Consider the following 23,267-nt stretch of genomic DNA (forward strand, 5'->3'; position numbering starts at 1 on the left):
CTTTATGTCAGTTTGTTTCTGATCATTACTTTGCAGTTTCCTTGTTTAGGGTTATGTTGACGAATGCTTGTAACTTATTTATACATGTTAACAACTGGAATTACGATCCAGACCACCATCTTGGTAATCAGCATCCTGGTGATCAGCATCTGTCTCACACCACAAATGTCCATCTAGGCACAGATCTCACCTTTTTATCTGAAACTGTGCTGAAAAAGTACATTCTTTACATAATTGTTTTTCTGCAATTATGTATGATTGTAGTAAATGATTACAGTGGACCACCTTTTGAAGAATTTGTCTTTTCCTGGAGCACAGCTGCATGACAAATTCATCAGTCGGTGTCTTTAAAAAATATTTTTGCTTCCAGACTCTGCACAACTTTGCATCAGCATTTGAAGTGGCTCATTCCTACACTTCCACTGTTTCGAATTTGTTCATGTACATTTCTGACCCAATCATTGACTTATTCCTCTTGGCGTCTCTTTACAGCAGAGCTCCACTAACGGAGCTCCAGACGGCCATAAGATGGAGGGTGGTTGCCTGAGCCCAGAGGCAGCGGAGGAGCAGCGGCTGGCGGATGGCAAGCGTGTAAACCGGGACCCTGACACCCGATCAGTGTCTCTGCTCGAGCAGAAACGCAAAGTGGTCTCCTCCAGCATTGACGTCCCTCATGCCAGGTAGGACTATGTGTCTATATAAGCCTGACAGTCAGAGTAGTCTCTTCCTCGAGCGAATTTGGCTTGAGTTCATATATGCAAGGTTCATTGAAAGTTTATGACATAGATATGTCATCTCACAAATAGGACAGAGTTTATATGGGCTGACATTCCATTTTTCATCTGATCCTGAAGCCATCCTGGCTGTGCATTGATTACAATGAGATTTGACAGGAATCCTCTTTTACTACATATATATTTTATCCTATGCCATTATACCCTGCTCATCAATGCTGTCTGTATGTAAATGGGATTAATGTATTGTTAATCACATAGCACAAGGATTAGTCTAAGATTTTGTCCCTGTTCTAAATATGAAAGAGTTGTGTGCAACATGTCATTTTTGGAAGAGTCCCATGCAGTTGCCGTAACTTGCAGAAGCAATTGTGGGTTCAGTTATTTAAATGATACGGCTCTGGTGGTTTCCCAAATTGTAAAAGTGGTGCAACACAGGGTAAATCATCAGCTACCCTCTTGATTGTCTTTCATGCTCCAAAGCAAAGACACTATAGAAATACTGGATACTGTAGCCTTTCAAACAAATACTTGAAAATTGTGCGGGAGATCATCCATTGCTGTCACATTTTATTAAAAGTGTGGTACATAATCCATCTGATCTTGCACTATGCTACACGGAACCCTATGCAAATGGAAACAGTTATTATGTTATGATGCATTAACTGTTCCTTCGCCCATTCAGTGATTTTCTTTATACCACACCAAAACATGCACACAAATATTATTTTTAGATGGTCAGCATAATCCGCCACCGAAGCCGGTCCACAACAGGGCAATTAAACATTAATAGGAAGCAGTGCACAGCAATGAAATGCCATCTAATAAAGAAACAACACTCTTTCACTATTAGATGTGAAACACTAATACCTTGTAAAGCACTGCATTGTTATCGAACATCACTCCCCATTACTTGTCTTCATGCTGCTGGAGGAGTCCAATCAATGGCAACTGGCTGAAAAGTACAGTAAAAATCTCCCATTTGAACAGCTTTATCACTGCATCCTGAGCCATTGTTTGAAATTTAATAGTTATTTGCTGATGAATCATTGATTCAGTTCTTTCTTGTTGGCCATTTTAAATGCAATCTATGACATGGATTAGACAGAAATTTTACACCTGCCCCACTATAATTACCTCCTTGCATAGGGATTGCAATAATATTGATATTTATATGGTTATAGTGGAATGGCTTATTGATTATCTCGCTGCTCTTGTACAAGTTCAGCTTGTTGCCGTAGCTTAGGGACAGACACTTTGTAAACCTACTTCCTGTTTATCCTCCTAATGAGGCCATCTAACATAGAGAATGTCGTATAAGTCAGAATTTAACTCATATGCAGTAATCCTAATATAATGGTTGAGGGAGACCATGAGCTTCACATCTTTTCAGTTATTAGTGTAGGCACACCCAAGTTGTTTTTCTGGCCTAAATTCAAAAAGTAAGTGCAGGTATGTGAAGTTTATGTGGATGAAGAGTACCCTTTTCACAATCAAGAACATCCTGAATGGGGTGTGTTTTTGTGTATGTGTTTTTTTCGGACTGGACGATACAGCTGAAAAATTCATCACAATAAAGTGCTTCATTTCAGTTGATGTCGATAATTATTGATCATTTTTATTGAGCGTTTTTTAATAAAGACAAAGAGAAATAAAGGTGTAATTCAAATTTTATTACTTCACTTTGAATGTAATCTCTTAAGCTTGTTAATTAAGGTACTCAAGTCTAAATTTTTATGTTAGCACAAGATTGAAAAATGCTTAAAAATTGATTTATGCACAAAAAGTTTTTAAAAAAACAAGAGTATCAGAATCATCTCACCTTGATATACATTAAATACAGAAAACAAGTGAACCCTGGAGTCCACTGATGCTCTTTACTTGCTGAAGCTTCTGCACTGTGCTGTGGTCTGGCTTGGACTGGGTATCATCAGATGTAGATCTCCCACCTGCCTTTATGCACACCTTGATGTCAAGTCCGTCAGCCCTCACAGAGTCCTGGAAGTTTTAGACAACACAAGCTGCAAAGGCAACTGCCAGTCCCAACTGATGTAACTTTCACCAGGGGAGGTCTGCAGCCGTGCATGGAGGGAAGGAGAGGCCCAGGCAGCCTCAGACTATTGCAAATCGGGAGACATACACTGAATCCACAGGGACAGGGATGGAGGGTTAAGGGCCTTCATTATCAAGAGATATCGTAGGCTATCATGAGCCAAGTAAGCACACTATGGATTTGTTATGGACCTGAACTTTGCGTTTTCATTATGCACCTTCAGGGGGATTTACATCTACTTCATTTAAGTGAAACTACTCAACATTGTATCAAGCTGTTTTCTAATTGCTATTGAAGAAGTGTTTGTCACAGGTGAATATTTATCTCCCAGGCCCAGTTCTATGTAAAATTTGTTCAAATGTTAAAAATTTATAATATTAAGCTATCCCGTATTTTATCTCTTGCTCTTTTTTAATGATTTAATGCTTTTCTGTGTTTTACCTTTATTTGATAGTCACCTAGTAAAGAGAGACAGAAACCCTGGGGTCAGAGAGTTTGCTGTTTAATCTTGTTTCAGTTATGTGGATTAAAAATTTGGGTTTCTTCAGGTTTTTGTAGAAGTTACGAGTCACATTAAAGTCCTTTCCTACATGTTTCTTGGTTCCAAATGTCCTCATAGTTGAAGTTAAGCAAGTTCATCCCTTTTTAATGTCACAGGCTTTTTACGAGTTAATGAAAAGTCGAACAGCATAGACTTGACATCTAATTAAGGAAGTGTGTAGCACTTCAAAGCCTGGTACTCAAAATCCAACGATCTAATGTGCTTGTCAAGTACTAAATCAAACACACTGCAGAGCCAGACTTTAAAAAAATCCATTTCAGCCCAGTTTACAAAGTGTGTTTGCACAATTAAGAAATTTCATTGTTGCCACATCTTAGGAGCAGAGCCTGAGATATTTTCTCAGATATCCCTGTAGTGACCTCTTCAGTGCACAGCACCATTATTGCCTCAAGATTAAGATCCATGGTTCTCATCCTCTGCACACCTGCGACCGATTTTCAGAGCTGTTCCAGCTCTGGGAAAGATATAGTCTCACCAGTGACCACAAAGTAGCGTTTATCTGTAATGGAGAAAAGGAGGGAGAGAGATGCAAGGAGAAAGGAGGAATGGTGGGGAGGGGAAGAGAGAGAACTAGAAAAACAAGGAGGGAAATGTAAGTGTGAATAGTGGAGGAGAAGAGGGTAAAGGAGATGAAGAGAGCATGTGTAAGAGTGTAGCTGTGAAGATACCAGAAAAAGGGAGAGGAGAGAGAATGCCTGAGGATCTTTTCAGAGCTAACTCTCCAGAGAAGTATGACCTTGAGGTTGTTAATTGCACTCTGAAAAGTTCCCTCTCTGCTGGTGATTTACCAAGAAAATGCCTTGCTGGTTGATGGCTCTCCAGATCCCTTGCAACCCAGAATACAATAGGTTTCCTACTTCACCGGGAGTCACTGAAGGACCCGAATGCCTTGTCTGCAATCATTGGGAAAGTAGAGGAAAAATGACAGTGTGCCATATAGATGGTGGACCTCGGGGGTTTTGTATAACTACATTTCATGGTTCTGTCAGCAGGTCCAGCTGAGTTTATCGAGTAGCTTCTTGCATCGTATTTGTTTACAGCACATTTACTTTGCCTGCATTTCGTCAGATTTTGCACAAAAAATCAATAGGTGTCATTCCATGATTGACCTATTTCCAGTGTAGCTCCAACTCCCAAATGCCCAAAGAAATGGTTTCCTTTATGAATCATTTTATAAATGTGCTGTGTCTCGAGATACAGAGGAAGAAATTGCTCACTGTGGCAGGTTCTGATTTGTTTATGCCATGTTTATGTGTGATTCTATCTTTACTGAATGCTCGGATATCTCTACACATTGTCAGGCTGTGGTCTTAGCAGCTGCTGGACCTGTTCCCTCCTCCAAGGGCTTATGTTTTCTCTATGCAGGAAACAGTCAATTGTAACAAGAGCTGGCGGGGGCAGACCAGTGGAAACGAATGGCTTGGCTTTTGACAAATAGCATTCTGGAGACTAATTGCTAGCAGGGGAAGTGAAGTATAACCTTAGTTGAAGGGGAAATCAAGAGAGTACTTTGCTTATTATTGCAAAACCCCAAAACAACAGATCTGAGAGTTCAAAACCTTCTCTTTTCAGACCGCCAGCAGCCAGCCCTCCCTTCCTAGCGTCAACTGAGGTTACTCATGGTTGTGTAAATGACCAGACCCTTTGCTGGCCCTGCATGATGTTTTTTTTTTCTTTTTTTATATACAAGCCCACAGTTAACACATGTAATTTGATTATGGTAACTGATGACCATTCCACATAGTTGTAAACTGAAACACGCAATCTGGTGGGGCTGCGTAGGACCAACTTCAAAACCAGTTTTTATGCCAAAACCAAGCAGTTTGTTATTATCATTTTTATTGTTGATCAGTGTGTTTGCAGATCACCCAGTTCAGTGTGCTGAGCCAACCATGTGCTCTGCTCTTGGAGCCTGGTGCATCAGCCAACTCACACATGGAACAAGGCCAAAGACAAAAAGAGGCCCAGAGGGACTGTCAATTTATCATTTGTCTTTTGATAAAGTGGCATGGCTCATAATCTGCTTTTTTCCCTCCTGCTTGTAGTTTTGTTTGTCTTTATGGGCATTTCTTACCTTTTTAGAACACTGTTATAGTTCTTACTCCATTTGCACAATGTGTTTGTGTTTGTGGTGAAGGAGGGCGTTCGAGTTTCGAAACAAGAGAAAGGAGGGGAGTAAGGGTTGCATGAGGTTCTCCAGAGAGTGAGTGACAGAGAGAGCCAGGGAAAGAGTGAGAGAGATGCTCAGCACTTGCCAAAGAAAACAGTTTTGCTGGTTTGGATGCCAGTGGAGTCCAAGAACCATGAGATTACCATCTGAAAAGACAGCTCCCATGATCTCTCTCTCTCTTTTTCTCTTTCCCTTTCATTCACTGTCTCATTCTCCTAATCTCAATGTGCTATTATGCAATTCAATGTTGATGTTTTTTTTCCATAGCAATCTACTGAGTCAAATATTCTGATAATCTGATTGGCCTCACTACATACAGCTGAAAATAACTGAAATGTGCTTGTTATTTACATAAAGACGACATTGCCCAACTTGTGTAATTGAGCATTCCTGTTTTTGTGCTTTAATAATGGCTCCCAAAACTCCAAACGTTATGTAATATATCATAATGACATCTTTAGTGGGCAACATTTTCTGAGGACAATGAATCTACTACATTCTTACAATACAAGCAAAATAGCAAATAAATGGGTTAAGAAAAAATTGGAAAGAATGCATTTGTTTGTGGGAAGGTTGTGCTGTAGAATTTTCTGATGTTTGTTACTGGGTCTTTCCAGTGCACTATTGTCTGTAGAAGAAGACTTAGAATAGGGTTGCAGAGGAGATTTCAATAAATGCACATAGTGAGCTCATCATAACAGGCTGCTTCATTGCCCAGGAGCCCTAATAGAAAAAGTCTAAGCTCTGTAACAGCCGGTAGGGACCACCGCAGGGTCCTGACTCTGACTTATGTGGGGTTAAAGGGTCTCTGATCATATCTCGGTACCAGGTGCATTGATGTTTTAAAAGCGATCAGCAAAATCTTAAAATCAATTCTGAGAGTATCAGCTAACCGGTGTAAACATGCTAAGATTAGAGTGATATGATCTAATTTGTGTCAGGGTTGCGCAGTGACTATCATGTGCATCGCTGAAATATCAGACCCGTACTCTAGCTTCCCACTTTTCATCTTTGGTGTCTCGGTATAATATAACTCAGTGTAATAGGACAAAATGAGATCTTCTTTGTCGTGAAGAATAAATGCACAGGAGGGGAAAAAAGCTCCCTCTGTGCTGTAGGGTGTCATTGCGATTTTCGAGCATGAAGGATATTTTTCCAGGGAGCGTGTTGTATTAAACAGTGGCCTATATGGATTACATAAGTATCACACCAATGTTTCCTGGGTCATTCTATCTCTACAAGGTCGTGACAATTGCTGTTGACAAGCGCCTTAAAGAAAGTAGTTTAAACTGGCTTGCTTTGTTTTGCCGGATTCACTGTAATTTACTTTTTTCAAGGCTTGAAAAGCATCTAAATTGATTGTGAATCTTTAATCTCAGTAACAGTTGAGTATTCATGAATCCATCCCACCCTGCTGTTAACTCAGCTTTAGATTTATTACACATAGACTAATCAAAGGAAAAGCCTTCACTCTTTGTCAATATCTGAGGCACACAAGCGAGAGCCACATAGTGTTGGTCTACCAGCTCATTCGACGGGGTCTGGCTCCCAAGAAAACAACCACCTGTGATGCCACGGGAGAGGAATTGTGAGTTTAAATTTATATGCAAATCGGCTCTTTAATTAAGTGCGCTGAATATCCGTTAGGGTGAGTGTGGGAATGGTTAACCATGAATTAGACGGTCCCCTTAAATTCACTGTGATCTCTTGCCAAAGCAATGGACCTTGGCAAGTATGGGTAGGCAATATGTGTGTTATTGTTGTGATCCCAGTTCAGGATTTACATTCACTTTAAAGCAGGAGCTACTTGCAAGTTCACTGGCGTACATCTGGCATACTAATTACAACATTAGTTATTGACAACAGAAAGGATCTCACAACATCAGTACCTTTTTTAAACCTGAAGGTTCACTGCATGCAGTTTAAAAGCCTTCCTCATTGCGTGCTGTTTCTCTTAAAAACGTATTTGACGCTCAAGATGTCCACTGCTGATGACTAGTAGCAGAAGTGACTCATTACGCCCCAGAATTCATTTTGAAGCTATCAGCACAAATCTATTTGCAGTTATTGATGTCATAAATAAACATGGCACAGCTTCTTGGGAGTTTGAACACTCATTATGGCTGTCAGGGAAGCGTGACTAAATGTGTCGATGTGACAGCAATGATGTCACGAATCAACAGATGAATCAATCTAAAGCCTCACAGAAAATGTCACTAATATGCTAATTTGTCGCGCATTGCTGTTGTTGTATCTATACGTTAGTTTTGTGTCCAATCGCTTTTCGCCTCAAAGCCAATGTTTATGTGGCAGTTGGCTCTGTGAGCCCTCTGCTGCTTAGGACCAATCCATAGTCCCCAGCTTTAATGGACTGATGGCACAGAGTGCTGCAGGAAAAGAAAAGCTCTAATTGATTCTATTGACGGATGTGCATTATGGTCATCTACCCATATACGAGGTGGGACTAATTGATGACAGTGGCAAGCTTCTCACATTGTGTCCAAACAGAAGCACTAATGAGGTGATGAGGCTACATATACTCTCTTATAAAGTCAGACCTAAAACTGTGTGGTAAAGTCAGCAGACAGTGTCAATGTAATCTCTTAAATAATTGGAATATGTGTAAAAACCTTTTCACACAGGTTATGCACTGACATAAAGAACAAAACCTCTTGTCTTAATGAACACCCTGATCACTTTTCAGTAGAAGTCACAGCAACAAGTCTTACACTGTCGGCCCTTGTCACATTTCTGCATCACTTTTCACAAGGTGGGAGTCTGAACTGCACCTCATCACATTAACGGATAGACACCCACAAGCGACAGTGATTTGATTTGTGTATGAAGTGATGTAGGGAATAATTCTATCCACATTTCAGCACCAATATTGGTCTAAATATATCAGTGAGAGCGTGGAAGACATGAGCCTCCTGATTCAGTTCATAAGCGACGGTTAAATCGTCTGTTACATAGCGGTCGACCTCAGGTCGAGCGCCGTCACAGCTGTTGGGATGTTTTTATTTTAGTGTTTGTAAAGTGTTACTTTAGACTATCGTCACACATGGACAGAATTTTCATTGTTTAGAAAATCACAGATAAACCAGGCCATTATTTATTTAGACGGTCTGATAAATTTCCAGCTAGTCTAGATTAAATCTTTTGGTTATCGGTGCATCATTATGTATTATACATCACTGGATATATTGTCCAATCCCATGTGTTGTGTGACTCTCCTTCACTTTTCGTGAATACATTTGGATGAAGTCATGAAGACCATTAAAGTAAAAATTAAGTGTCTGAATGACAGAATGCTGTCACTTTGAAACAAGGACTATTGCTAATTCTATGTTGGAAATGTTTTTTTTTCATATTTATTCATATATTGTTTGGACCTTGCTATGTTATTTGATCACTTTGGCTTTATTGTTTTTGTAATAAATTCTAATAAATTTAAATCAGGTAACTTGTTTGGAATAAATCATTGTGTAAATCAATAATTTATGTTTATTACAGACCAATTTTTTGTGTTTTTTGGTAGCATTCAGCCAAATAGAATGTTTAGTTCCTGGTTGTTTTTGCTTAAAAGAATCTTATCTCTTGGACTGTAGAATAAATGCTCCAACAGCAACCAATAAAAGCACAAATCGTGCGTACAAATTATACAGCCTAAGGTTTGTAAATTTGATCATGTTGCACCCCCTACCATAATTTAATATTAATAATCCTGTGCTGACCCTGGCAAAGTTTTGGTTTGGGGCAAAGACATTGTGACACAACGGGGAAGCGACATGCTTCTCAAGTCTAACCCATTAAAAAACAAGCCCAGTCTGCAGAAGTACCCCCTCCCCACGTTATTTCTAATTATGGCCATCAATTTTGAAGCGCCTGTATGTTTTAAATTATTGATATCTGTCAGACTGACAGGGTTTATTAATTAAAATGGAGATGTACTAATTAAGAGCACGGCATGAGGGTGTCATAATTGTAGCCCCCTTTTAATTTGAGTGTCACACATCAGGTTTATCGCAGTTTAGCAGAGTGGCTGCGGTGTGACAAAACGCCAGTGAAGGTAGGGTGGAGATGCCTGTGATTGCGTTGAAGCATATGTGTAGTTCGATGTGCGTTTGTGTGTGTTTACCCTTCACTTGCGCTAATGTCCATCATTTGACACCACTCCAACTTTTCACTTTGCAGACTGCCAGCACCTCCCACTTTACACCAGATGCTATAATGGCTTTCCTTCTTTGTTCATGACAGTTTGCAGGAGAACATTAGTTATTCTTTGTCATAATCTAGGGAGATAAGTGCAAATTAAATTCAATGACAGGCCCATCTAACAACATAACATATCATTTTCTCTCCCATGAGTTGCTCTCCACATATTTTATCTGGGGAGCCCCTTAAATGTACTTTTAATCAAATTGAGACGCTGAACTGGGAAGTGATGTGAAAACTGTTTGGTGTGCTTCAGTAACTTGCCATAATCTTCAACAGGCACACATTCTGAAAGCAAACTATTCCTTGATTCTTTCCATTGGTCCCCCAGATGAGAGTCTGTCATCTTGGAATGAAATGTGGAAAAATGCTGTGAAGAATGGCGTAGGATGGCTTGTTTATTACGGTTCAGTGCATCTGTTTATCAGAGCACTTGTGTATGCATACTCATATTTATGACTTGTATACGTTTTTGCAAGGGCATTTACTCAAACACACACACACATGTTATGGATGTAGTAATTTCACAGGATTAATGTATCATCGCTGCCGTATTACTCACCAGCAGCATCTCTCTTTCTTTCTCACATGCTGGAAGCCTGGCACCCCTCTGAGTCATATCAGGTCAGAACACAGGTGTCTCTGCACTCCTGAAAACTGTTGGGTTGCGTAGCCGTTCAGAGAAATTGCACACATCCCGAGTCCTTCAAACACTGTTTTGACCACCACAATCCAATAGTTTCTGCACTAGTCTAATGAGAGCTGAGTTATTGACCACATAAGGACACAAATTACCTGCTAATTAGCAGCTTGAAACGACAGGACGCACCATCAGCCTGACAGAGAACTGACCTTAAATTCCCAAAGAGCTCTTTATAGTCAAAAGAACACATGTCGAAAACAAATGAGTGAATGTGCGAATCGTAATCAGGCTGTAAAACCATTTAAGGTAGTTTATCAGAACACGCTCCTGTACATTGCACAGTCACAACCTCTAAGAATTAAAGTGGTTCACCAGATTTGTAGATTAAACTGTGCATTTGTGTGATCCTAACTCATGTAATGAATCAAAGCCATGGTGTCTACACAAGTGTTAATTCCCAGATGTGGTATCAACGCACCTTCTGGACTAACAGATGTATAAAAGATATTTACACTGTGGGAGAGGCTATAATGTGTTTAATGTGGTTGCATGTAATTTCACCTTCAACAAGATCATTTTTCACACAAGCGATAGCCATACAAACTTTAAGTTGTGATAATAAGCATGTTTCTGTGCAGATTTGTGTAATTTTTTGGGTTGTTTTTTTTTTGGTACAATGAAGCTTAATGGTGGAAATGTAATTTACTCTACAAGAAGCGAGAAAGCCGTTTGATAGGCAGCATCTCCACTGAGTTTTGTTCGACGCTGTCGAATCAGTCAGATAAGCCAGACATTTAGTCAAAACTACCCCACAGATGTCTTTTTCAACAAAAAGACCGTATGTTGTGAGGAGGGAGCGATAAAGTTAATTGAAAGTTAGCCATTTGCCAATCTGACATCTAAGGACCATCTGCTGAGGCCGATCTACATAAAGTGTTCTCGACTAGGACAACAGTGGAATATCCTTTTACTTCTTAATCCAATAAGGGGCTTCCATGGTCTTTGGTGTCTCCAGTAAGATCTAAAGCTGCGAGTAGGCAGCAGACCAGAACTGTAAATAACAGACCAGTCACTTCCAAGATAAATTGTGAAACGTAATCCATCATCTGTTGGGTTTTTAGTTCACTGACTTGGCCAGAGATACATACAGTTGAGCTTAACAACAAGTAAGAGACACTGTTGACATTCCTGTCTTTTCTTAAATTGAAACTTTGTATTACGAGCTTGTAGAATGACTATAGTTGTACTAAAACAAACATTAGTATTTTAGCATGCCTTTGTGCTATTTTCAACTTTAGCATTTCTGTTTATTCACTTATTTTTGTTCTCAGGACCTTGTGCCTTTCCCTCAGAAATCACTGAAATGCACGAGCCTCCTTTTGTGGTGCTAAAACTTTAAATGTCGGACCCCCAGCTGCATCATAAATGCATCAAATCGCAATTGGCCCTTGCCACACACCACCCAACCTTCAAATGAGATAAAGCTTTGATTGTTGTATCCCCTCTCTGTAGGGGTCCTGTGTAATATTCTCTCTTTTGCACACACTCACTTTCTCTTTGTCTCTCTCTTTTACTCTGCTGTCCTTTGTTCTTCAAAGACATTTGTCATTAGCTCCACTAGCTTCACCTGCAAGCTGGCAGGCAGTGGCATGATTATTGTACACACACACACACACACACACACACACACACACACACACACAACCCCTGAAGGTAAAGGTTAGTTTTTCACAAATCTACTTATCTTCAGGTTGTCCCTTGTCGCTGTACAGAACAGCTTGTAAGTGGGTAAACAGCCAGTAGTGACACTTTTAGCTTTGAGGTAGAACATGAGAGCGTCTTTGTGTGGGTCTCTGTGGGTGGGTGGGGGGGTGTTAATGTTCAGGGTGGTGCTGGAATTCAGAAGACAGCTGGTACAGTTGCCCCCTCAACCCCCATTTGGAGATGTTGTTCAGGCCATCTCCTGTTTTCCTCAGCACACACACACACTTACACCACCCCCACCACCGGAGAGCTCTTAATATCAACAAAACTGCAGTTTGCCCAAACTGTAGATTCATCACCTCCCTGCCTGCCTCCCCCACCCCGCCTCACCTCCTGTCCCCTTCCTGTAAACAATGGGAGCTAGTAGCTTCGGTCACGTGAGCTACCAGCATCTGCAGATGAGGTTGTTATTGTTTTGATTTGGGTTCCACATGCTGAACTTCAGTCCCATGTGTGCTGGAGAGAGAGAGAGAGAGTGTGTGTGTGTGTGTGTGTGTGTGTGTGTGTGTGTGTGTGTGTGTGTGTGTGTGTGTGTGTGTGTGTGTGTGTGTGTGTGTGTGTGTGTGCGTGTGTGCGCGTGCAATCATTTTAAGGGGTTTGGGTCGGGTGGGACTCCGATGTTCAGCCAAGCCAGTGTGCTGTTGAGCTGCACAACTTTGTGTGTGCTTTTGCATGTGCGCCTGAGTGTGTATGTCGTGGTGGATTTGGCAGTATTACCTCACTATGAGCTGAAAATGGATGTGTTTACCAGGGGCTTCTCTCGCTCGCTCTTTCTCTCCCTTCGTCTCTCTTAAGTCTTTTATTTTCTCTCTCACAGCCATTTGAGGCTCACAGCCCTGATGGAGGGAAACATAACACCCCCATTAGACAGACACACCAAAGCATTTTCTGGAGTTTAAGCTGGCAAACATGCACCATGTTACATAGGCACACCCCGCCATATAGCATGCATAATTCATGACCCCCTATTGACATCTATGTAAACATGGGTGCTTCCTCCAGCTTCTCTGTAGTAGGTCTTTGTTGGAGGGTGCGTGGAGTTGAATAAAATACTCCAGATTTACTCAACTTTAACCACACACTCTTTCATCGAGTAAAAACTTCTCTCAAAGAAGCTATTGTTTTTATACCCTCTGCTGACTTTCCCCGTGTTGCATGTCAGTCAGAGTCACAATCCTCCCTCATCTGAATACTGTTGCACTGGGAATACGTCAGATTTGTTGGCCGGTTTTATATGGTAGATCTGAGGTAAATGTTTTTCTGGTTTGTCTTCCTTTATGAGAGAAAATGTCTCACTGATCTTTCATTAAAACAATAACACTGAAAACCTTTATCACTTTTTCCTTCTACCTGTTTATCCACTCCTTTGTCTCTCTTTCTCCCACTTACAATACTCTTTTCCTCTCACTGCCTACTGCTTTCCCTTTCTTTTTTGCTCCCTCCATCTGTATCATTGTTCTCTAATTGCACAGATGAGCTTTCTAATATTGTTTTCCATCCCCTTCCTTTTTTTCTTTTCCCCTCCTGCTTTTACCTCCCCTGACTCTGTATTCTATCTTGCTCTCTCCATCTCTGCTTTCCCGCTCATTTCCCCCTTCGTTCCCCCATGATCTGTGTCTCTCCCACCCTCCCACACTCTACTAGCCCTCCCTCTCTTCCTTTGTCTTCTCTCTCCACTGCCTGCTCTCTGTACATGTGTGTATGTGACTGTGTTTTTCCTCTAACTGACAGAGAGAGATGTTAGCTCGCTGCTGAGCTGTGTGCTGGCGTTGGAGAACAGGCAGTGGTGGCTAACTTACACGAGCGTGTAACGACGAACGCAGCGAGACACATATACAAGTTGTTTGTCTGAGTTTTCTCTGACAAACAGCTGTCAAATTTCACCGCCAAAACATCCTCAAATTTTGAAATCTGCCCGCACACTTCTGAGAATTTGCTGCAGTCTTCTGTCCACTTTCTGTAATTAAATTCAAAAAAGCTGTAATTAATAAGTTAGACAAATTGACATGCAGTATACTGAACATGCATGCAGATTCTATACCCACAGAGTGCACACCCACGTGCACATTTCCAATTAAGTATGCAAATATGTCAATCATTTGCAGTTAACCCCCGCAGGAAAGGTTAATGATCCCCCATTTCTAGCTGATTATGATATCACAGACAGACACACAGCCAAGTGGCATTCTCTACTCTGTTATATTTCATGATATTTGCAGCCTAAGTTTGTTTTGTTTACCTTTTGACTGCAGACTGTTGTGAGCAAAAACATGCAGCATAGAGTTGAATGCAAAGTGACAATTGGCACGTTTGCTGGCTGAAGCTGTCCATCAATTTGCTGCCTCGCTTGCGGCTGCTTGGAGCGTTAGTGCTGAAGACGTGAGCGGCATACCGGCGCATACACAGGTGGTGGGACTGAAGCTCAGAAGTCCAGACCCCTTTATGTAGCTGAAGGGTTTTACTCTCTGCAGTTTTTGTTCATGCTTATGTTTGGCGGCACATTTTGCAAACCCCTTTGTTTGTTGAAGTCACTCAACACACCAAGATGCAGACTACACTTTGAAGAATGCTGACGTCTTCCACATTTAAAGAGCAATCAATGATGCAACTGTAATGTGAAGCATTTATATTTGTTTGTACAACCTATTGATTCTCATGCAACCTGCTGTTTCTGCCAGCATCCCTGTTTCTATGTCTTCTTTTGTGTTCTTTTTAGACACTAAAAGTAAAGAGCACGGTTTTAAGAAATAATGCAATGAATAGTCACAACATACAGAGTGCAGTAAATTTAATCGATATTTGTTGTGACCACCCTTTGCCTTTGCGCCAATTCTCCAAGGTACACATGTGCAGAGTTTTTTTCCTGTCAGACAGAGGGGTAATTTGCACCGCAGACAATTTCAATAATTACAGTTTTGTGTCCCCACCCCTCAGTTAACAGTTTGACTGAAACTCGGCAACCGTTCTTTAGCGCCTGTGCACAGGCTGTCCTCTTCAAATGGTAGAACTTGTGCTTATAGCGATGCTAGATTTGAACAAAAATAAAAAGGATTGTCTGTATGTCTGTTCAAACTTGATCAGATTTTCAGACAGGTTAATCTATTACATATACATGAAGTTTCAAAAGAATTTGTATGTTAATCTAAAGAGAAGTTTCGATTGGAGTTGGAAAACAATGTACAGAATTAGCTTTTTTATAAATGTGAGCGGTGATGCATCCATAAGGATCTATATGGTAGAATGGAGCGGAGGATTCTTTGTGTGGACTTGTTGACATGATTGAGAAGGATGAAGGAAGGGGTGGGCTCTCTCCCTCACTCTCTCTCCTGCTCTTTTCTCTGGTCTTTCTAGCTCCCTCTGCCCTCTCCCTTTGTGTTTTCATTTTTTTTTTGTCGTGGCTGCCTCTTCACGGTCGGTGTCACATCCTCACACCACACAGCAGTAAATTAATCAGAGATGATGCTCGCTGATGGAGACCTTCCCCCCCAAACACAGCCATCCCCTTTCATACTGATTTTTCTTTCTCGCAAACATCGTTTTTATTGCCGAGAAAAAATTCAGCCCAAAGGTCATTCAAACATGTTTATGACTTGTATTGATTGTCTCACTGCTAATGAGGGATGTTTTTCTGCCCTTTTCCAATTAGGGTGCCAATGGGCAACACTTTCACTCGCTGCTTCTTCATAACAAACATTACGGTACAGTAGACCTAGGAGTGTGACGAAGGACTTGGCTGGAAAAGCACATCTCTGTTAACTTTTCCTGGATGAAAAATAATGCACAGTTAACAAATGCATAGTGGATGAAGAGGAGAAGACTGAGAAGGGGACAGCGGTGAAAGTAAAGGGGGAGGGGTGTGAGTAAAAGGCCTTTAGGTAAATGTTGGCGGGCAGATCCTTTGTCCTGCCTGGAGGCTCCGTGAAGCGATTGGACCGGCTGATAGGCCTTTTATAATGCTCTCCATCAGCTCAATCTCCAGAGGTTTTATGAGCACCTTCAGCAAACACACAGCCTCTCACGTGCACGCCGGCACACACACACACACACACACACACGCACGCACGCACGCACGCACGCACGCACGCACGCACGCACACACACACACACACACACACACACACACACACACACACACACACGGACACGGCTAACCCCCTCCTTCAAAGTGTAATTGGGAAAGGGGCCCCTTCCTCCAGTGTGTGTATCGCTCTCCTGGGAGCTGAAGGGCTGGAGGTGTGTGTGGAAGTGTGGGCGTGTGTCTATCTGCCGCTGCGGTTACAGCCAAGGTGTTTATAATCAAGCTCAGCAGTGATAAAAGGGTGCTTGTGTGTGTTTATGTCCGTGGTTTATGGCACTTATTGGCAGGTTGTGTGTGTGTGTACGTGTGTGTCAGGAGGGCAGGTGGAGAGAAAGGAAGACTCGGGGGCTAAACTCATGCTGCTCTTACAACCCCTATTATCACCGCCGCCCTCGTCATCAAACACTGTAACGGACACGCGACCACGCAGGCACTGAGGTGAAAGGTAGCTGGAGGAGAGGATTTCCTCGGTGCTCGAACGAAGAACGGGTGAAGAAGGAAATGGGACTAAGGTAGTGTCATTTCATAAGCCTGCAAAGAATGATTTTGATTAAACGAATGACTAGCAAACAGGTAGTTTGTAACTGCTTGTATTTGAGCTAACGGTGATAACTTATTACTGTCTTGCAACTACAGGGATTGTGTGTTGAGCTCTGAGCGATACCAAAATTTGGGTGACCTACACTCTGTACGGTGCATCCTGTGCAAATTTACAACTGAAGTTGGAACTGCTGCTCCGCTAACCTGCTTTGACCACCTGTGTTTGTGCATAAAAACCTGCGTGTTGATATCTTAGAGGCCACCTGTGTTTTTGGTAATCTTTTTGTATATAGTAGTTATGTAAATTCCCATGTGTCATAGCTGTTAATGTCCCAGTTATGGCACAATAGATGTATATCCTAAAATGCTACAATTAAAACATTTTTGTTTTGCAGCTTATACCACACGTGTTGGTTTGGCGTCGGGGCTCCCTTTGAACCATGCCTGTCAAGTAATTCAGTCACTAGCTAATAAGTTGCCGGAGTCAGGACGCCGTTGATGTTAACACAAATAAATCACGCCGATACCACAGCTGCAGTAAGGACATAACAGAGCCACAGAGATAAATAGACATCCTCTGATGTTTGCTTTCTTCACTACATCTCTGCTCTTCATTTACTCCGTTTCTGACACAGAGTTAAGATGCTTCATTCCTCTGCCTTCATCCTTTTGTTTACTCCAAGGCTGCATCATATGGATGGATGACAGTGTTGATCCATGAGGAGAGAGGCATATAGGTGGGAGATAGAGAAAAGAGAGGAGGGGGGTTGAGGGAGCACCAGGCAGAAAGAAAGAATGAAAGAAAGGATGAAGAGTGAAGAGCTGGCAGAGAATATTTACCAGCCAGAGCCGCTCAGGAGGTCGTCATGAGTCTTGTAGCTGCTGCCTTTGTTCGCTGAAGACTCTCCCGCTCTGACTTTCACCCACATTCATATACGTCCGCTCTGGCTGCACGTGCGCACATCCGAGAGGGAACGTAAACATTTCATAGAAAGTGACACATTTGCTCGCTCACACATACACACACATTGTCACATGCAGACACACACGAGGCCAAATGAGTAGCTTGGAGCTGTGAGATCCAGTGTATTCCCTCTGCTCATTAGGGCATACAGCAACATCAATTCAGGGAAAGCCCATCTCTGTGTACCGTGTGTGTGTGTGTGTGTGTGTGTGTGTGTGTGTGTGTGTGTGTGTGTGTGTGTGTGTGTGTGTGTGTGTGTGTGTGTGTGTGTGTGTGTGTGTGTGTGTGTGTGTGTGTGTGTGTCACAATGGGTTACCCTGCTCCCACCTCCTATTCTTCTTTCTTCTTCCATTGCCCTCATCATTGCACTTTGCATTTAAATGCGTCTCCATCATTACACCTATTACACCCATTGTTATCCCTGTATCATTAGGAATATGAAAGTCTTTTTTTTTAACACTGCCTCAAGGGTTTTGTGTATATTTTTATTTGTGACATTGTTTACCTGAAATTTATTCTGCCTTGTTGTTCCTTTTTGGTTGTTTTTCTTTTTGTAAAATATGTATATTTCTGTTTTATTGTACAAGTTAAAATAGAGGCAGGCAGAAAATGAGGTGAGAGAAAATGACTTGCAGCTGGGGATGTTACTGATTGCCTGGTCAGCATCACAAACCCCATGTGGCTAGTTTTGAGCTGGTGCTTAATGTGCTGCCAGAACTGGCAGACAGGACACGATATGGCATAGCTCAGAGTCTCCTAATGTTAAGAGTCATTGATAATCCAGATAATGTCTGTGTGCAGCTTATTGACAGCAGGTTGCCGTGATATCTGGGTGCACAAGTTCATGCTGCAAACGGAGCCAAATAACAGCTTTGGGAGAGTAGTTGTCTGGTGTCTTAAAAGAAAAGACAAGACTGCATTTGTTGTTCATGTTTCACAGCAACAAGTTTGTCAAGGTGCTTATTTGATTCAAGTGTAGATTCAGTTATGAGGAAACCATGCTGAGATGCAATGATAGCACTGTCACTGCCACCAGGGATTACTTCAGTACATGCATACACAAGTGAATACCAAAAAAAAATAAAAAATAAAAACAAAGCAGTGGAAAAACAAGAGGGCTCGTATCTGAACTGAAACAGAAGTCATGCACTGTTAAAAAAAAAAAAAAGATAAATAAATAAAAAAAATAAAAATGCTACAGGCAACAGTACCAGAAAAAGGATATTGAATAACGGGGGAGACTGTAATATTAAAAATAAAAAGCAGCAACTACCTGTAAAATAGTAATACTTTTAATGAATTTGAATAAAGTAAAATTGTGAAATATTACCTTATCTATCTAAATTAATACTTTTATAATTTTAGTAGGTATTATCTGTAATTTCACAGAATAGCGAAAATATAAAAGGAAAAAAAACTTTAAATTATTCACTGTATTTTTTGTATCAAATGACAGCATATATATAAAATAATGATATTTTTTGCTCATTTAAATAGAGTAAAATTAGTTTCATTTTTGGTTGAAGAATAAAAGAACAAATTATTAGTAAAAATCCAGATTTTAGATGTGGATTTAGGGTTGGTATCAGTGTTGCGAAGGGAGAAGTATAAGATCAATGAGTGAATGAATGTGTAATTAAATATAAAAACGAGGCAAAACCTGGTCTGCATGCTTCAGGCAGAAATATATCTTTTGTTTACCAAGTGTGTCTTCAACCTGCTGTTCTCTCCTGTTAGTTGTTTGTATGTTTGGCCCAGAGGCTGGCACACATAAGTGGAACCTCTCCAACCTATAGCACCAATCTGGGGCAAAACCACCCAATGAGTGTATGTGTGTGTTCAGTCTCATCCTGAAGGCTTGGATGTATGTAGGGACCTCAACCTATCGTGCAAATCTAGGACACCGTTCTGAAGTGTGCATGTGTGTCAATCAAAAGGCACATTAAAAGGTGAAGTGCAGCCAAGAGAGCAAGTGATCATTTCCTCTCATTTCCGTCGCTCAAGGGGTTAACTGTCTTTGTGGATGTGAAATGAGAGCAAATCAGGACTTATATACATCAACCTGACGCACACGTACACACATTTATTCTCTGAAGGCTTAGCTCTCTACCCTGCAGCACTTTTCCCCCCGCAAACACGTGCACACACTACCTGAAAACAGTCTTCTTTCATACGCTTAACCATCCCTGCATCTGAGCCATTAATGCGTTGCTATGCGCAGTCTGGCTCCCCTTTTCTCCTGACATGTCTATGTTTGAGTTCAGCGGTAATCTGTTCACACGAAATTGTTTGACACCGGGTCATAAACAAAACAGTTCTGCATGACTCTTTTCATATTCACCATTTTATGAGGAAAGTGAAAGGAGAAATAGAAACTGATAAGGAATATTGACAAATTTTATGGAGCTTAGTTAATTTTTCAAGCATGAAGTCAATTTATTTAACAGGGAAAGCTTATCCCCAGTTTGTGCCAGTAATGTGTTACCATACTTGTGAGATACCGTCCATATCTCTGATTACAAATGGCCAGCAGTGCTTGAAAAACTCCAAAGGCCCATTTACATTTGATGCTGTTCTGAAAGTATTTCCATAATCCTCAATGACTCTTCTCTACTGAGTAAGTTGCAAAAGTGCCTTTGTTCAATTTATACAACACAAAGCAAAACGGAAACATTTAATTATGTTTTGTATTCGTCTATAATGATTACTTTCTCTTATCTTTGCACAAAATAATGCACTCATATTTTTTTGTTCTGTACTTTTAGCAGGTAGAAGATCTCGTCACAGCTTAGAAAATGGTTTATATTTTTGGGGGGTGTGTGGGTTGTATAGCACTCAATATTTTTTTTCTGTCAAATATTTCTTGGAGATAGAAATATTTCTTAGAAATGATTTCTATTTCTAAGAAATTGATGCAATGCTCATGAGAGGCACAAACAATGGCTTAAATTAAAACTGCTGCTTAGCACTTGTGGCAGTCATAACAAATCTACAACCAACAGAAAAGGTTCTTGTCTTATAAATCAGCAGTGAAAGGCATCTGAACGTCCTTCAGATATTTTAATAAGTAGTTTATAAGGCCCCGCTGACTTGTTGAGTCCCTGTGAGTGTGTCAGTGCAGCTCAAAGGCAGACTGTCTGGTCCAGATACTGTTAATATCATTACGTTTCAAGCAGTCAAAATGAAAAAAAGAAGCCTGAGGGTGTTTTAAAGCACATTTATATGTAGACTTGTCAAACTGTTATATCTAAGTGCAAGTAATTGTGTCTGTCTTGTGCATATGTATCTGTTTACATGTATGATCTAATTTGCACTGTTGCGTGTGCATGGGTGTGAGCTTAGTCATTGTCTGTGTGCATGTGTGTGTGTGTGTGCACGTGTGTGGTTCTCCCAGTGGTGTGTTGTGTAAATGCTTATTTGATTCAAGTAAACTAGGCTAAAGAGCAGCACAGAGGAGGGAGGTTGTTTTGTTGCCAGTGCCTTCTGTGATAAAGATCTGCTGTTTTCCAAGACGGAATGAGAAAGAGAGACAGAAAAGCACACATTGTCTACCTGTAGTGAATTGTATGTGTGTCTCGGCAGGTCAGTGTTAACTTATTTGCACCTTTACTGCATGAAACATATCTGCAATCGATGCATTGGAGACAGAAACGAACAAAGGCGAAGTTAAACAGACATAGATAAGCAGATAAAAACCTGCTCTGTTGATCTGCAAATAAGTCTGCTGTACAGCTGTGACTGTCTGTCTGCAGACACATGAGGAAGTAACACACATAGGCACACAGAGGGTCTTTGGCTCCATGCCCGGCTAATGTACGCCACACCCTGCTTTTCTCTTACCAGAGGGCTTTAACTATTAGAAAAGTGTGTCTGATTGTGCGCTTGTTGTTCAAGAAGGGGGAACTCGCAGACAGTGTTTCCATCTGCACCTACTGTCATGTGTAAAAGTGACTGTTTACTGTTCTATAAGCGTGACTTTGTGACTCATTTGAGTGTGTTGGGAGGGTGGATAGAGAGAGAGAGAGGCAGGCAACTAAAACATGCTAATGCGTAATCAACTAATTAGCTGCTAGCGAATGCCAATGATTAGACACGGTGTGGCTCTCAGCAATAATATTGTTGAGTCCTAATGAGTTCATCTCCTCTAATCAACGCACGACCATCTCTGTACATTCGAAAAGCAAATCTCCATACAGTCGACACATGATTGTGTGCAAGAACTTATGAAAATGGTGGCGTTGCAGTTGGGTGTGCACAGGTGGTTTGCTCAGGAAATGGATGGAAAAAAGACTCTTAACATATTTAATATTTCAGATTCCCTTCCAGAAACACAAAAAACACTTTGTTCTGTCCCTGGAGAGTTTATTAAGGAAAGTCGGCCAGTGCCTTGTGTTTCGTAATGTCTGCAGAACAGCCTGTGTTCTTCCGGTTTGATTGATATTAATCGTGCAAAGCAATTTCTTGAACGTGGTCCTGTTTCTGTCTTTGATCTTGAGAACTTTGAAAGTCAGCAGTCACTCATAATGATGTCTTCATTGCCCTCGCTTCACCAACCAAAGTGAATTCTAGCAGCTTCGCATCAGAACAACCTTCTGAGGATTCACTGTCTTTATATTAATTTCTAAAGCAGAGAAGACAGCAAGAAGTCACCTCATTCCATCTTTGTGATTTTGTAGTTTTATGTGTCATGTAATGCAGCATGTCAGTGAAAGATTACAACATAATGATACTGTTTATTTAAAATCATGACTAAATGTAATAAACTGAGGTAAACAGCAGTGTGAGCATAATGACGCTATCACAGCTTAATATCCCATTGTGTGATCTTAATTACAGAGTTAAGAGGAAATTTTATCCTGAAATTGTTCTCCGGTTATGTCTCACAGTTCAGTCCAGGCTTTTCATTATGATCATGTTCCTCCAAATCTAGACACAAGAGGGTTGTTAAATCATTATAAAAATCAATTCTCCATGCAGGAGATAAGTTTGTCCTATTATATGTTGTAATTTAAAACCATCTGCTTTTCAAATGTTTCCAATGTGATGTATCAGTTGTGAATGAGGGTATCTTGACATTTCGAGGAAAAGGGGCCCATTTTTCAGCAGTGGAAGAACTCTGATCTGGACGACAGTTCACTTTAAAGCTCGTGTTACAGTGAATCAGATGAAGGTTTGGCACTACGACTCAAAAAGCCGAAGCAGACTCTATGCAGGGAAAGATGCCCATGGCTCCTATTTCAACATGCTGGCTTCCAGGCCAGTGCATATGTTGTTATGGCTAGGAAGATGACTTGGTCCTTGGAGTATATATCTGTATGTGTGGCTCCCAGAACAGATGTGCAGTTCAGAAACATTGAAAAACCATCTCGTGTGTGTATCTGCATGTGCTCATTATTGATGGCATAACAGATATCTTGATTTTGATACTTCTTCTTCCCTAATTTCAAAAACAAAGTTTGACTGTGATACCAGGTTGACCAAGTAGACAACCAGATTTCAAAAAAAAGAAAAAATGTAGGGTTGTATTAAGCAATCATTCTGTCT

The 23,267-nt window shown here is 41.0% G+C and overlaps 1 protein-coding gene across 2 annotated transcripts in view; it reads left to right on the forward strand.

Moving 5' to 3' along the window:
• The window catches only part of znf704 (zinc finger protein 704), a 56,743-nt gene that overhangs the window by 7,450 nt on the left and 26,026 nt on the right, over nucleotides 1-23,267 (forward strand). Inside the window, exon 2 of one of the 2 annotated variants that reach the window (XM_023268764.3) lies at nucleotides 496-680. In XM_023268764.3, coding sequence (XP_023124532.1) covers nucleotides 496-680 — 185 coding nt within the window. Of the gene's footprint in view, nucleotides 1-492; nucleotides 681-23,267 lie in introns of both variants that reach the window. The other variant, XM_023268763.3, reaches the window with a different exon arrangement.

The sequence above is a fragment of the Amphiprion ocellaris genome, chromosome 15, assembly GCF_022539595.1.
Source record: "Amphiprion ocellaris isolate individual 3 ecotype Okinawa chromosome 15, ASM2253959v1, whole genome shotgun sequence".
Taxonomy (NCBI): Eukaryota; Metazoa; Chordata; class Actinopteri; family Pomacentridae; genus Amphiprion; species Amphiprion ocellaris.